Source organism: Chlamydotis macqueenii, chromosome Z, assembly GCF_036417535.1.
Source record: "Chlamydotis macqueenii isolate bChlMac1 chromosome Z, bChlMac1.mat, whole genome shotgun sequence".
In the NCBI taxonomy this organism is placed as follows: domain Eukaryota; kingdom Metazoa; phylum Chordata; class Aves; order Otidiformes; family Otididae; genus Chlamydotis; species Chlamydotis macqueenii.
In genome coordinates this window covers 34,245,512-34,262,505 of record NC_141593.1, presented here as the reverse complement: position 1 = coordinate 34,262,505, position 16,994 = coordinate 34,245,512, and the positions used below count along the sequence as shown (strand labels likewise).

Genomic DNA, 16,994 nt, shown 5'->3' with positions numbered 1-16,994 from the left:
AGGCAGTATGACTGACTGGAACTTAAATATCACATTTGGATCTGCTGTTGTACATTGAAAGGAGACTTGATAAGAATTGCAGCCATCCCCTCCTCTTTTCTAGAAAGGTAACAAATATTAAGAAAAATCTTCAGCCGACTTCATTAATTGAGCTGTTACATATTTACAATATATCAAAAAAGTTCACTGGAATACGGGGGAAAAAAAATTCAGGCACTGTCAAGAAGCTGATGATGATCAATGACTGAGACAAACTCCTGTTTAGCTAATTAGAACCACTGATGAGCAATAATGATGTGAGCTAAGAATATTTGCAGACTTCTTTAGGATGAAAAATGGAGTGAAGAGAGGCTGTCAATTTGTACAAGTTTTACGCTGCAATCAGTTTTCCCACGAGTACTACCTATTTTAAATGTTTAACACAGATGTACTTAGCTACAAAGATCATCAAGATTCAGCTTCCTATAAAAATTAAGAAACAGAAAAATGAAGAAAATATTCTTAAGTTAAACATTTTTCCTGTGTTACAATTTTTCTTCTGTTATGCTATACTTTACACAACAGGACAGGATAATATTTTTGAGGTTTGGCACATTTTTAATGGCTTGTCAAAAATGAAACATTAGACTATGAGAAAACACTTAATTACAAATGAGGTACAAAAACAGAATACTCACTACAAAAACCTTAAGATTTTAAAACACAGAAGTTTGTTAAATTTATAAAACATCATGCTTTCTAAAATCTTCAGCAAAAGTAGTTTGGGAAAAGAGGTCTTAATCAGTCAAGCAATTAACCATTTGTCAAGAAGAAGTAATTCAGAGTTGTATATAATTATGTAATTTTTACATCAATTAAACTAAAATAATTTTAACTAATAAATTGAACTTGCTGTTTACAGGTCTAACGGACATATCTCTTCAGTTTTACGAACAGCAGGATTAAAAAAAAAAACCAACCAACAAATGCATCTATAAACTTGGCCTTAAATAGATAAGAAAGTTAAGGTTACAATGCAAACTTCGGGCTCTGTGGTAACAGAAAAAAGGTATTTTAACAGTGCACCTATAGAAATAAAATAAATTGTTTCTAGAAATATGGTTACCTTTGAAAGATACTTTTTTGAACCTATCAGGCTGCAGAATTAGAAAGGCTACAAAATATCAGCTTGTGTGATACAGTATTTAATTTGATTATCATCTCTCCAGATCTTCCAACTATTTTACAGACAGACTTACACAAGTGCATACATTCAATGTTGGTATTACATAGATAATGAATCACCCATGTGCAAAGTGAAATTGTAAAGCACAGACTGTCAATGTTACTGTAAATATGGCACCAATATTGTAATGTACTGTACATAGCCACATCCCTGTGGTTGCACAGTAAGTGGTTAGCAGAAGCAGTCTATACCTTAATCTTCCAACTAGAAATCTTACTGTGTTTCTGTGTACCTATCAAGAAGACGACTAAAAAATAGAGCTAAATAGTTTTCACTCAATAGTTTATTTTCACCTCAGATTGTAGCTAATCCTTATACTTCACTATGAGTTACATTCCATGCACATTCTAATTATGTTTTTCTTTTAATACTTACAAATAGTACTTTTTAAAGATTTAGAAAGCAGGAGCAAAATATAATTTAAATTGATACCAAATATTTTGCACTTCTCTAAAACAGCAGTTACTTCCTGCAGCAAAACTATGTACTCCTATTTTAGTTTCTTTACAAAAATAATTTAACATGGAATGTCACGGTTTTGTTTAGTGAGGGGGGGCCTAAGGTGGGGCCTACCACCTTAGGCCCCCCCCTCACTAAACAAAACCACGACATCTAATTAAAGAAAAATCGTAAAATGAAATTATTTCTTTAGTAAATTATTTATAGATCCAGTTCTATGTTTCATGATATGTATCAAAACGGAAAAGCATCATTACAGAGATGTCATTTTTCTTGCATCTCTAATTTGATTGATTAAATTCATTAGATGATTTACTAAGGCCTCATTTTAAGAAACATACATAAAATGCTAAACATATTTTTACATTAAAGTAGTAAAGAAAATAGTGACATTTTTCCCTAATAACTCTGCAAACATTTTTCATCTAAAATATACAAGTCTTTTACAGTGTTCAAAATATCAGCACTTCAGAACAGACTGCTTTAACATCTGCACATCACCAGTGTTTCCCCTAAGGATTTTTAAATGATGCCTGCCTGTGCTGAATAAAGTGCTAACTTGCACCTTGCATTTCAAACTGTGTCCTGAGCAGCCATCCAGTTGGTACACCACCAGCTGAATTCCCAGAGGCCACTGTTCAATCAGGCTTGACTGCAATTATCATGTCAATATTTTGTGCTCCGATATGCAGATATGCACACATGCAAGCTGCATAATACCTTCCTCTCCATGGAATGTTGACTTATGTTCAATGTTCTGAGAATTTTTAATGAAACAGGATATTAAACTTTCATCAACTGTAGAAAATCACAATTATTTGACCTTAGATAGAAAGGTTGTACTCTTATGCTTTATTATTCTGTCCACTATACTGAGTGATAATAGCGAGAGAGTCCATTTTATTTTAAACTTTGAGTGACAAAACAGTAATGGCCTTTAAAAATGTGTTAGATCTTGTTTACTTCCTCATTCTCCTGTCATTCTGTTTCCTTTTAATTTGCACAAGAGCAAAATGGTAAATGGTTTAAGAAAGCTTCTGCAAGCTATTTATCATCCCTTCAAAAGATGCAAGATACAGGATTTTTATTTTTCAATTAACATCAGCAATCTATATTGCTTGTTCATACAGCACATTCACTTATCTTTTTACATAAAAAGTACCTGCCATTTTTAGTACTTCTGCACATTGTCAGTCAGCAAGAAATCTATGTCAACCTGTTTAATGTTCCCTCCGCAATTTGCTATTCACAGGACACAGCAAACCACAGCATAAGTTCCTCTGATTATCTTTCAAAAAATTCTTCGGCTGTTTCTGATTGCTTGCTCTTCAGCCGTGTTTTTGTCCATTTGTACACCCTTAGATGTAACTCCCCAGGAAGAATAACAATAAAACTGTATGTTAATCACCGGCACTAGCATGCAGATTGCCACTGTTTCTCAGAGTGGCCTGAAATGATAAATCCATTCTTTCTTAAGACTTGCAAGACATGCACAGTTGAAATTTAGGTGTGGAAAAACATTTACGTAAGACAAGTTTGCCAAATGTAACTATCTGCAGGAGTATCATCTAGCGTAATATAATCGCCACTTACATCTACCAAGTCTTATATCACTGCCACAGTTTGATCATTCATGGATCCTGCTACATCTGCCTTCCAGAAGAAAGGAAAGGAGTCAGCTAGAAGCCCTAGATGACCCGTTAAGATTTCATGAATTGTGAGAAGTCTTAAAGGAGCGATCTCAAAGTTTACAAAAATATTTCAAAACCTTTGATACTCTCATCTGAACCCCTATTTAGGTTTATACATGCATTTACCTGTAAAAGGTACTTTCTAGCACTTTTTTTTTTCAACTCATTATAAAAAAGAAAAGAATGTTTCAAAAGGCAGTGAACTAGAAATAGCATGCTCTTTACATAATACTGAGATCAATAGTATTTAAAGTAGCTGGAAAGTATACTAACCTAAGTTGTACTTTTACAACGGCTTGTTTGAAAATACCTGGAGGCTTTTACGTGTCCCAAAGGCATTTCTCATTTGCACAGTAAAGATAATTTTTTGTTTATATCTGAATATTAAAATGGGAATATATAGTTATTCAACAAGAACTGCAAAGACTGCTGAAAAGTAAAATATCATTGGTGTATTACAAGAACCAACAGTACAGCCATAAAAAGGTACCACCTACATTTTTACAGTTGTAGGGCAGGCAAACTTCTATTTTGGGACCATGAAAGCACATCAAAATACCAGACAAATAACAGAAACTTACTATTAATTCCCCCCATGGCCTCCAAATTATGTCTTTTATATTTTCGTAGTTTATTTGAGAAAAAGATACTGTAAGGAATTGTCTAATGCTACAAATATAAATTAATGCTACAAATATAAATAACCTGACTGTATTGCTAGTACTGCCCACTCAAATTATCATAATATATATTTTTTTCTTCATCACACATCCATGGTGTACAAGGTTGTAAGTGAATATTTTGTCCGTTCACACTTTCGTCTTCTTATTCCTGTCACTGTAAACTCCTGAAGAAAGTCTGGCTGTTGCCTTTGTCAATTTAAAGACTAAAATCCACTGGATAATATTCTTTAGTTCATTATATATGTGACCTAGGATACACATGACTATGCTTGCTTGGATTCTGTCTACTTCCATTAGGTAGCTGGCTTCTGATCTCACGTAGTCTCTATGACAAAGACTTGGTGGGCACGGAAAGTTTCTCAGCTATGGAATTTTTGGTGGAAAGAACACACCGAAAAATGAAGCTATGCTAACACTGGTGGTATCCATGTCACACAGTCTCAAGCAAAAACAAAAGATTTAAATTCCTTTCACTGTGTTTCTGTCTATCTCAAAATCTCCTAATAAGCCAGGGCAAGATGGAAAACATTATCAACTCAGATAGGACTGGGTGAATAACGTTCCTAATATAGATGAGAAGGGAAAAAAAGTCTCTACAAAGACTCAAGCTGTTTTGTTTTTTTTTTTATCAGATTTCACTGTACATTTTCAGTTTCTGGCTCTTGATACAACTGTGTAGAATACAAAAAAAACAGGCTGTGAGCAGCACAGATATGCCAAGTGACAAGCTTCTGGAATCTTTTGGTTATAACTGTTACTTGGTAATCCCATCCCTTCACCCTTTAAATCCACATACTTTTCCTAGATTAACAAAGCCAGAAACTCAATTGTCTTGTAATTTTCTGGACAGCAGCAGTGCTAGGTAGCAGATGCCCTGGAAATCTAATCGATGTATTGGAACCAAGATAAACTGACACTGCGGCAATATTAAAAAAATTATATATATTTACTGCTATAAAGCAGGGAGTAAGACAGGGAACAGAACAAAACTTTTCTAAAAGAATGAGAGTGTGAAGGGGTACAGTTATGAAACAGAAGCTACTTAGAAAACAGTTACAGAAAGTCATAGCTGGAAAAGTCAGGAGAGAATATATGGGACTGTAGTTTGGTTGCGCAGAAGATTCACAGGTAAAGCTTGGCTAGAAACTACTTCCAAAGCAGCAAATAGACTATTCTAAGGCAAAAGAGATGAAACTACATCAATTAAAGAGAAAAAGTCACACTATTGCTCCATTTGTCAAATCAAAGCAACCCCAAAGTTCAAAGTCATGATTAATAGAACTCCTATGCACTGAATGGGTTTTATCCAAACCTATTCCAAGATTCTCTCGGGTAATGATAACACCTAAAAAGATGCTATGCAAGCTTTTTCTTCTTTCTTAATTCCATAACTCTGAGAAGCATGAGAAAGGTATGATATAGATGTACAGCCCTAAGAGTGTTCCAAAGCATTACTGTATTGTGAAAGAAGAGAGGATGTAAAAACTAGACAAGCACCTTAACAGAAATATGTTGTCATGCTTTCACATGAGAGTACCAATAATCAGCCTCTACACAAAGTGCAAAGCACATACACAAAATACATTCTTACCCTCATATTATTATACACCAGATTTCTGTTGCAAGTCTTCTGATAGGCTGAATACTACATTAAAAGCGTTTCACAAGTATTTTCTACCATTGTAAAAAAATTCATCTCATTATCATGCCTGTGGGCATCAAGGCGGCATCTAAGAGCCCCATGTTCATTGTACCAGTCAGTATAGTGCACACCCAATTATTTTAGGCTGTATTTAGAAAAGAAATTGATAATTTAAATCGAGTGATAATTACCAAGCATAAAAATATTCTTACACATGAAGAAGGATAGACAAGGAAGACAGACTGTACCTTATACAGGCATACAATTCAAGAACTCATTGCATTCAACACTGTTTAAAAGCTTGTTTTCTAACATCTCTGTTCCAATTTGTCCTAATATCCTGATTATTTTTTATATGCAACACAGATCAAAAATGTTAATATTAGCCTGAACATCTCTGTTTCTACCTTACTAGGTTTCACTGTGAATGAGCTAAAATTTTCAATATTGTTCAGGTAGCTACAAAATGTGGTTAAGGCAAAACAATTTTTTAATGTTTTCAATAAACTTGTGCTTATATACATGTAATATATGTTTAGATACACGAAATACTGTATCTACATATTTTAAGCAGTTTTTGCATTTTTTAAAACGTTTGAAGAAGGAAAAGCAGTATTACTACCACTGTCCTCACGAAAACATGACCAAACTTTATCATTAAGTCAGTTAGAATCTGCATTTCAACATAAAAGAGGGATGTTGCAAATCTGTTCCTAAGTCTTCTGCTTATATTAAAATTATTTCCAAAATCACAACATGCAAGCAATGTGAAAGTAGTACACTGTCCTAGCAGCCAAGCTACTTCTGTGCAGGTAAGTGTCCCAGTACAGAGCCAGAAGCTATTTGACACCATTGTTGGTGACCACATCAGAACTCTCAGGTAACAGCTGTCTTAACAAGCTGGATGTCCTTTCACCATCAATTTCTTTCCCTGGATAGAATGCTTTAGAATATTACCTCTAGTTACATGATCACACTGTATTTTTGTACAAAATTTTTATTGCTTTATGCAACGTAGAAGATGGGACAAAGCAACGAGTGAATGCACTCCCAGCTAAATAATGTAATGCTATATCTTCAGAAGTAGAAGAATGTTACTGATCAAGTCCAGAAACAAAACATGCAAACATGAACAAACAAAACACGCATTTCAAGATCAAAGCACTGAACAGGAACCCAGAGGAGCCAGTACCCCTCCTGGCTCCGTGACAAGCTTCCAAAGTAACGTCGGCAAGTCATTTAACAAAGTTAATATCCTTTTTTTTTTTCCGCCCCAAAAAAAACCCTACTTTTTAATTTTAAAAAAGGGAACTCACGGCAACCTGAGAGACATAACAGACAAACCTTTTGACCATAAGAGAACCAAGTATTTGAATTCTGAAAGTCAAGTTATCAATTCGTTCACATTCTTCTTTTCTATGGCCTACAAAAATTCTGAATTTGTAAATACTAACATTCTAAAACAATCAATCATATACTGTGATAATTAACTAACATTTATAGCAATCAGATGGTAATATCTAAGCACCATGAGGAAACAGTCATCATTAACAGCCTCAGAGAAGTAATAATTAAGCTGTATAGTTATCTCTTCTGTTACCATGTCTTAGCCGTTCCCTTCTTTAAGAAAACAAATAAATATAATTTATATACATAACTGTTATTCAACCACTTCTGACACTGCAAAATATTATTTATCTCCTCTTGCTCTTTTCATAGAAAAACAGAACATGCAGTACATTTATAATTTTAAAACCAAATTCAACTGCAGTACAGGAACCTCTGAAAACAGATCTTGAAGTATACTTCAACTTTAGTGGAAAACGGAAAGTTGCAACATATTCCAGGTACTCATAACAAAATTTAACACTGGAATTTTTGTAACACATTTTTAAAATCCTACATAACTATCTTTTAAATTGAGAACTAATACAGTATCAGCAGGGAGTTCTTGTTTGGTTTTGGTTTTAGTATTATGTTAAATCTTTAAGCTCACCTTTCCACAACCAAGCTGACAGCCTGAGTAAGATCTGGACTTGACACTTGAAGATGTTTCCACAGAGACCATACAAATTCTTTATCAGCCTTAGAAACAGGAAAAAAAGACAAAAACACATTAAATGTATGCTATCTTTTTAGATGAAAAAGTTATGCTGTGTATATTCAAAAGACAATTACAAAAATCCTTCTAGTCTAGTGAGAATTCCCCATTAGTTACTCACTGTCTTGTGAATAAAAAAAACATAGCAAATAGTTCTCTTGAATAAGCAAAGTTTTAAGTCATACAGAATTTTGAAGGTAGACAAAGACCTACAACCAACAATAAAACAGTATGCAACATGACATAAGGCAGAAGAAATCAACATTATTCAAAGGAGGCTGCCTTTTGCTATATCAATTACTGGTACTTCTAGCAGCAGGACACAATTTCTGTAAACAAACATTGAGCCTGGAATACATGCTTCAACATTAAGTTTCAGCATATGCAGCTCTTAGATTTTATTTTAAAATAGCCAGTAAATCAGTCTTCTAATGTACATTCCACTAACCTGCATTATACAGAAGCCTCTGAAAAAATTCCCGAGCAAGAGAAAGTAAACAATGTTCTTTAAAAATACACTTAAGACAGTTTGTGAAAACTAGATGTCAGATAAAATCTCTTCCAGATTTATATCTTCTGCTACACATAAGGTGTTATTTTGCACTGCTGTATTTTTATTCCAATATAGTTTCATTACTGGAAGTACCAATATTAACGTAGCTATGTAACAAACTAAAATCATAATGTGTTAATTACACAAAAATGTTGTGAGGGGAGGTGGAAAATCAGCAAAACATGAACCCAACGAGAACAGCAAGAATGTATTACGTACATAAACCACAGATTGGGCTAAGACGAAACCTGCTAAAATCATCGTACCATAAAATTAGAAATTAATAAGCTGAAACCATCATATCGACAGCTAGGTCTATTCAACAGGTAAAAAACACGACTGCAATTAGTCTACCTTTCACTAGTATTTTAATGTTATGGAGAAATAATTTGCATGAGGACAACACACGACCTAAAAGGAAAACCAACACTATTGCAGCTCTCCATTTCCCTGCTTCCTCCTCCTCCCAAGCATCTGGAACCTGACAACCTACTAAGATATCACAGGTATCATTAGTTAACCAGAACACCACTAAAATCAGCTAAACAAACAGCACAGTGTCTCGTCGCTGCACAACTCTTATCTTAATCCTGATTATCAAATTAAGCAGAAGACCTGAGTTCCTATCTTCACCTCCACTGTTTGGTTTCCTCATGGGTTCCCCACTTAATTCATTCTTTCACTGATTTCTCATTTTTTATGAATAAGAACAGATTGCACCTTTGGTCACAGTACTGCAAGCTCATGACCTGGAATAGCTAAAAGCAATGGTCAACTAAAACACAAAACAGCTCAATAGAACTACAAATTTGACAGGCCTCACAAGAGACGATAAAGACCACGTACTGTATGATTAAAGTAAATCTCAGGAGCAGAAACTGCTTTTTCTATTTTTACTATCTTTTCTTCTCATTTGCTCCCAATCAGTTTTGCCTTCGAGGAAGCAGATTTGAACTTTACAAGCAATATCAGTTCCAGCGCACGACAATCACTCCCATTTTAATGTTTCTCTTCCTTCAGAACAAGACAATAACTATCTTCAATGGGAAATCAAAAGATCTCTCTAAAGCTAGCAGACTTTTACCAACATTTATCAGTGTACTGAATCTAAATTATTTTATGACGATTAATATCACAGCAGCCAAATATACGTGCACTAAACAAACTTCAAGCAGCTGAACAGAACAGGCTAAGTAGTGTCCATTAAAAAAAAAAAAAAAACAAACCAAAACAAAACCAACCACAAAACACAAACAAAAACCTTCCTAAGTCATTTGAAAATAAGTGAAAAATCACTGGAATTTCCAAAACTGCAAAACACCACCATTTCAATAAATGCTGCTTATCTTTTATGATGGCAGGAACTGGTATTTAATGTTACTACTGCAATCTAGGAATGAGCACACACAGAACTATAAAGCAATGCTGTAATTATATCAACAGATATTCTAATCTAAATCAACAAAAGCCTTTCCCTGCATATTTTTGTTTCTGTAAAGGCACACAAAACAAAGCAGCATCCTGCCTAAGTGGCCTTTCTGCCAGAAGAGTAAGGACACAAATTATTTAACAGCATCTTCAAATACGTTACCAGTAAAAAAATAAAGCACCATCTATAGTTAAAAATGTGTGAACTTTACTTAAAAATAAAAGTTTTCATGTAAATGTATAAAATTCTCATTATGACAGTAAAACATTAGTCAATGAATGGTAAGTTACTATAAAACTACTTCTCTTAAATACGTCAAACATTTTCATAGCTACCACTGTTTCATTGAAATCTATAAGTAATTAAGCATTTTGTATAACAGAACGAGTATTAGCCAGAAATTATTACAGTTTTAAGATGAAAAGAAGTTTAAACAGCCTTTTTAAACTCTTGGCACAATTAATGGACTTGGTAAAGCTGCTCCCTGGATGGTCTTGGAAGCCAAACAATTTCTTCTGGAAAAGGGCTGCTTAGTCTGTCTGAAGTGGGCACAGAAAAACACTACAGCTGTCAAGGCCTGGGATGTATCAATCTTCAGCATACCCAAGGAACATTCAGCCTACTCAAGTGTATGCTAACAGCTCAAGAGGTCAGGAAGAGTGTACCTTGAACAGCTGAGAACTTATGTATACAAGGCAGTATACAGATGTCATTTGAAAGTTAGTGAAAATTACTCATTAAAATTAAGATTATTCATAACATATCTAATGTCAGATAAAGACACTCATCTTGCAATCAAGTTTGCGTGCCAGAACTGAAGAATTACACCAGAAAAAACAGAGCACACTGAGTATCCCCTGAAAAGCAAGATTTTTCCCTCAGCCTACAGTGGGAGTAACTGCAGCTCATCATCATACTGAAAGACGTACAGAAATGAGGAGTACCTTTGGCCTTGAACATGTTCTTTGCAAAGCAAACTGGATTTTTCTTACTAATTTTTAACAGCAGCAAGCTCAGGAGTAGGGACAGGCATAAGATGAGCCACTGACAAAGGTTACATGGCATGACTAGCTACAACAAAAGTATTTGCTTGCAAGTGAAGTAGTGAGTTTATTAAACAACGTAAGTCATAAAACACAGAATCCCTCTGGCTTCTAAGCAGGGAAAGACAAATGTTCTTATTTAAAATAAAACAATTTACTTGCCTTTTGTAAGAGAAATCCAAGGATAAACACTGTCTTCTGAAATCTGGAAGATAACATCTCCAGAACAGAAAAAAAAACAAAATCCAAAACCCAGACAACCTCTTCCCGCCCCTAGACGCTCTCACCCCCTAATAATTGCTAGAAAAGCACAGGATACAAACCCCCATTATAATTTTTTTAATCAGTAGATACTCCCAAAAGGGAAAATGAAACAGTTGGCAGGACAGTGGGAGCTACTAGTTTACAGCTAATTTTCAGTAAGAACTCTATAATAATCAGGTACTGACAATTTTCTGTATTATGAAGGGAGTATTTCAATACAAAGTGAAATACGCATGGCTGTCAGACTGGAAGAATTTATATGGAAATTAAAACGCTGTACACAATCCAGAAAAAAAAAACAATCCATGGAATAACATGGTTGGTATAAACATTGAAACATCTGTAAGAAAACTGTTAACATGGATTGTTTTGGACTCCCTACCATTTAGTATATTTCTGATTAAAGAGCTCAAGCCTTTAGTCAAGCTGACATATACACTTTACAAGCAAGTGACAGACTTGCTTCCTGGTGTCTCACAAGACTTAAACTTACAGTGTTGTATGCTGCCAGTGCAGACTCTCTTGATTCTGCTGTGCCAGTGCTTCTTCGTCATTTCAAGCCACATACTATATTAGGTATTCTCTCTACAACCCACCCAATCGTGCTGAGTGGTCACAGTACAGAATACTGTTCCACTTTACAGAACCTATCTTTGAAGTGCTATGCTTTTCAACAACCTAAAAAGCCACTAGAAGACAAGACTGGCCAGTACCTCAGAAGAAAATGTATTGCCTTATACACACCAAGGCTCTGAAGATGACATTAAATTATTTTCGAGTTCACAAAACTCACTCACATACACTACACACTGTTCCATCTAACTGCAAGATAGAGATTTGCAAGAAGGCTGCATGTGACCCAATGAGATTGTTATCTTCAAAATAGATGCCATCCACAAACAAGTGTATCTTCCCCTGCTTCCTCCACAATTCCTTAATGTTGCAGTATAAGGGGTATGCAACCAACATGTAATTTTACAATACCAGAAAAATAGTTTAATGTCCCTCCCAGCTATAATTTTTAATTTAAAGAATATCCTGTTATCTTGTCTCTGTTGGTGCTTTTGGCAACAAATAGATATTTGAATCAAAAATGGAAGAAGACAGTATACTGCTTTACTTACATATATATGTAGAATATAAAAAAAACTGCATGTAGATAAATATACATGTATACTCCTTGCAAGAGACTGCATCCTTACTCAGAGCTCTGTCAAAAGCAAACAGATACCATAAAAATAATGTTATCATGTTACAATGTTGATGCAATAATAGTGGTCTAAGCAAAAATATTACACAACTTACACTAAAACATGCTGTCATTAGACATGATTTCACAAACAGAGTCTCAGATTAGTCCACCAGTGTGACAAGACGACAGCAATGCTCTTAATAGACAAGAAATACAAGATATTTCCTGGCCCATCATGACATAGTCAATTAATTAACATCACAAAAGTGTGATCAGAACCATCACAAGAGGACGGGACAGAAATAAACATGTGGTAAATGGCAGAGGGAAGTTATCAGATAGACAAAGACCTAAGACACACAATGTCCACCCTCACTGAATGGCTAGAACTAACTAATCGACTTTGCTCTTTGGTGAATGCACAGTTGGGATGCTCCACATGCCTTCATTCACAGGTACAGCCACAACTGCTTTTTTCTGAGTACTCAGCATTGAAAACTTAACACTTGGTTTATATAAAAATTGTTTTCAAACAGGAGAGGATAGGAGAAAGCAAAGGGTTCAGTTCCAGAGGTAAGGGTTTGCTTTAATCCCTTTATAGATCAAGAACAGGATAACTCAGCTGTGAGCTTTCATTTCAAGCTATAAATATCTAAACTACTTCAATTAAAACTAACCATAATAATTAAAGTAATTTGGTGGGAAGACCTAATAGGACATGAATTTTGTAAGTCACATAGCCGTTTTCTGGAAGTGCTACAATTCTGAAAGTTATTTTAAGACTTCAATCACCTTCTTGAGAGCACAGGACAATCTAAAAGCTCCAGCATAGGCCTCAGTTAGTTTTTATTTAAATATAATGCTCTGGATTAATATAACCGTAATGCATTTGTGATTTTCAATGCATTCAAGAATACACAAGTGCACAAGCAGTTTTATTTTACAGACAATATAACCATGTCCTGCTCCTTGCAGCAGGGTTGGACTAAATTACCTTTAGAGGTCCCTTCCAACCCAAACTATTCTATGATTCCATACATATACATTTGGGTGTATTCACTCTGAATTACTATGCCTGATCAAGAATTTGAGTCCATCAGGTTAACTCTGCCTGAACTGACTTTGCAGTCCTTTCCAAATCCGGTTACATTGTGGACAAATAGGAGAATATTTGCCTATCTTCCAAGTCACGAGCTAAACAGGACCAGAAATAGCTGAAACAATGCACACTTAATAACAACAAAAACCAAGATTAGCTGAAGTCATTCTCCAAGTATACCTCTGCCTAAACCAAAATATAGTTTGACAGGAAAACAGACCTGCTACAGCCATTCTCCTCTGGGCTGAATCTGTAACCGTGTAGTAAACACAGATATTTCAGCATGTTCTAGAGGCATCCTCCGTGGAGCTGGAAAAATCACTTGCGAGAGCCTACCTCTCTGCATGTAAAACACAACTTATTTTACTGAGGAGTAGCAATGTTTTGTTGTTCCCATAAAAAGTATCTTTTCACTCATGCCTATTTCATGGTAGTCAGCCAGTCCCCAGGGACTGGAAGAATATCACACTCTTTTTTTAAAAAGGAGAAACCCGGGAATTGCTGACCAGTCAGCATCACCGCAGTGCTAAGTGAAATTATGGAACAGATGTTCCTGGAAGCAATATCAAGGCATACGGTTGACAAGGAAGTGATTAGAGACAGACAACATGGGGTCACCAAGGGCAAATTGTGCCTGACTAATCTAACGGCCTTATACAATGGAGTGACTGCATCAGTGGACAAGTAAACAGCTACAGATGTCATCTACATAGACTTATGCAAAGCCTTTGATACAGTCCTCCACAACATTCTTTTGGCTTCATTGGAGACATATGGGTTTGATGGATGGACTGTTAGATGGACGTGGAATTGGCTGGATGACCCCATCAAGAGAGTTACAGTTAATCACTCAATGTCCAAGCAGAAACTAGTAATGAGTGATTTCCCTCCAGGCTCCATACTGGGACCAATACTGTTTAATACCTTCATAAATGACACAGACAGGGGGAATGAGTGAATGCACTCTCAGCAAGTTTGAAGATAGCACCAAGTTGAGTGGTGCAGTTTCTACACCAGTGGGAAGGGATGCCATCCAGAGGGACATTTCCAGGATTGAGGAGTGGGCCCATGTGAACCTCATGGTTCATGAGCTTCATGAGGTTCAACAAGGCCAAGTGCAAGGTCCTGCACGCGGGTTGGAGCAACCCCCATTATCAATGCTGGCTGGGGGATGAAGGGATTGAAAGCAGCCCTCCAGAGAAGGATTTGGGTATACTGGTGGATGAAAAACCAGATACGAGCTGGCAACATGTGCTTCCAGCCCAAAAAGTCAATGTATTCTATGATCTCTACACCAAATTTTAGATTGCTGGGGACAATTTGAAATAGTCACACACAGACATACCATAAATAGGTAACTACTACAATAAGTGCAAAACCACTTTGTTTAAAATAAATAAATAAATAAATCACTCTCAGTTCATCTTCACAATTTTACTCAACCATGCCAAACAAGTATTTTTCAGAAGGAAAGACCAGGTATGCAAAAACTTACTCTAATTAGATACAATTTGTCAAAAGCAAAAATAGTAAAAGAAAATAAACTTAGCTATTCAAAAACACTACTTCTGTCTATAATATGTAAAGAGTAAGGCTTTTATTAACAACACCTGTACTAATCAGACTCATGTGATTTAGACTCCTTATGGCAAAAGATAAGAGTATAAAACAAAAAATACCCCACTCAAAGCACTAAACAGCTGGCATCCCTTGGCACCAATAAATATGTGGTCTTGGCTTAATCACTAATAAAAGAAATTAGTATTTAATGAATGAGAGCACTAAACACTTTCCCCCATTTTGAAAGAACAGTATATGGATATCAACAATTCACCTCAAGAAATACTAACGCACTCAAATTCTCATCCTGATAGTTCACCACCATTTAAATTTTGGTCGCAAAGTCAGAAGAATAAGAACTAAGTCAACATTAAAAAACCCACATCACTAAAAGAACTACTATTTTTTTCATTTAATATTAGTTTCAACTCTTTGCTAGTGATTTTAAAACATTTCTAATATGTGAAATCAACACGCACCTCAAAGAGCTACTCATGTATCATGAAACAACACAACGTTTTGTTATTTAATATATTTTTTGTATTTACTTGTAAATTAAGTGTGGGGGGTTAAAACTACTTACAAATTAGTGTTGTCACAGCTACATTAGATTTTCAATGTGTGTCCTGGATATTAAATAGATCTAGAATGAAAGAATGCCTCTGTTTTTAAAGCCAATGAAATATTTTTCAAAAGAAGAGTTTGTTATAGCAATCCTATCTGCTATCAACGCTAGTGATACCAAATACAACATTTTACAACCTTCCCTGACCCCCTAAGTGATCAAAACAAGACAAGCCAGTGCCCCACCAAGTACTATTCTTTTTCTGCAAACACAGTATAAAATAAGACAGGAAGACCAGAACAGGCCTATGCACTGCTTTTCACAGTAAGTAGGAAACACAAAACGTGGAACAAAGCCAACAGCAGCTGAAGCCCCTGTCTCTCCAAATTGTAGAAAGTAACAGTCCACACTCCTTGTTCCTCTTCCACCCAAAACCACTTGTGGATACAAATAGTCCATTCTTATAGATGTCTCTACAATCCCTGAAAATGAAGAGAAGTAACAGTAACAGCGACTACAGGAAGATCTCTTCCTGCCCCATTTGTATTTATCACCTTTTGACACAAAGTGTGGAAATTCTACCAACGAATCTGCTGCAGCAGAACACTTACAGATTACTGATCAGTTCCTAACTCTGTGACTAATGGAGGATTTCCTAATTTTTAATCTATAAACTGCACTTGTAAATTGAAAACAATAAGCAGCGGTATGATTTATTTGACCAAATGGTCAGGAGACCAGTGGTGGCTGACTGCACCTTCGGAGTCAGGGGTATAAACTATGTAGAGCACCATGCAACGGTGCATTCGAGAGACCTGTTACTTAGTCACAGCTATATACATAACACGCCAAAGGAGTACGCATTATAACCATCACAGACAGGAAAAGCACACGAGCTACAGAAGATAACACTAACAAGAGCTCCCTAAAAACAGTATATATAACTGCAGAAAAAAAAGCCAGGGTACTCTTAGTTTCTGCAGAACCACAAAATTGGAAAGGAAGTCCTCAATTAGGAAAATGTCACCTTATTTTAGCAGAGAGAGATGTTACCATGTTACCTTTGAAATCAAAGTTGCAATAAATAAAATAAAGATTGTTGTTTGTTTTTTTTTTTTAAACTAATAATGGGTAAATTGTTAAGACACTTGTTTGAACCCAGAACAGCACTTTCAGCAAATAAAGATATTCTAGGCTGGAAAATACGAAGTGAAGCTAGTCAAACCAAAGGCCTTTTGTGAATACCACCAATAGCATAAGTAAAAACAGACGACACATGGCTCGCTTCTTCCAACTCTCCCTATTTCAGCAACCTAAGACACTCAACTAGATGTGGAAAAAAGTCTCACATCACATTGGCTTGATCTTCTACCGCAGGATACCTTAAAGAACCTTTCCTATATTTTTAGTTACATAATAGGGGGCATGAAAGTGTCTATAGTTGGGCACTTAAGAGACTGAGAGCTAGGACACCAAATATACATCTTC

General features: G+C 35.6%; 1 protein-coding gene across 1 annotated transcript in view; it reads right to left on the bottom strand.

Annotated features, from left to right (window-relative positions):
* CNTLN (centlein) overlaps positions 1–16,994 on the bottom strand; it is a 192,252-nt gene that overhangs the window by 170,381 nt on the left and 4,877 nt on the right. The window contains exon 2 of the mRNA XM_086770504.1: positions 7,697–7,785. Within this exon, the coding sequence (XP_086626630.1) occupies positions 7,697–7,785 (89 nt within the window). The remainder of the gene's footprint in view (positions 1–7,696; positions 7,786–16,994) is intronic.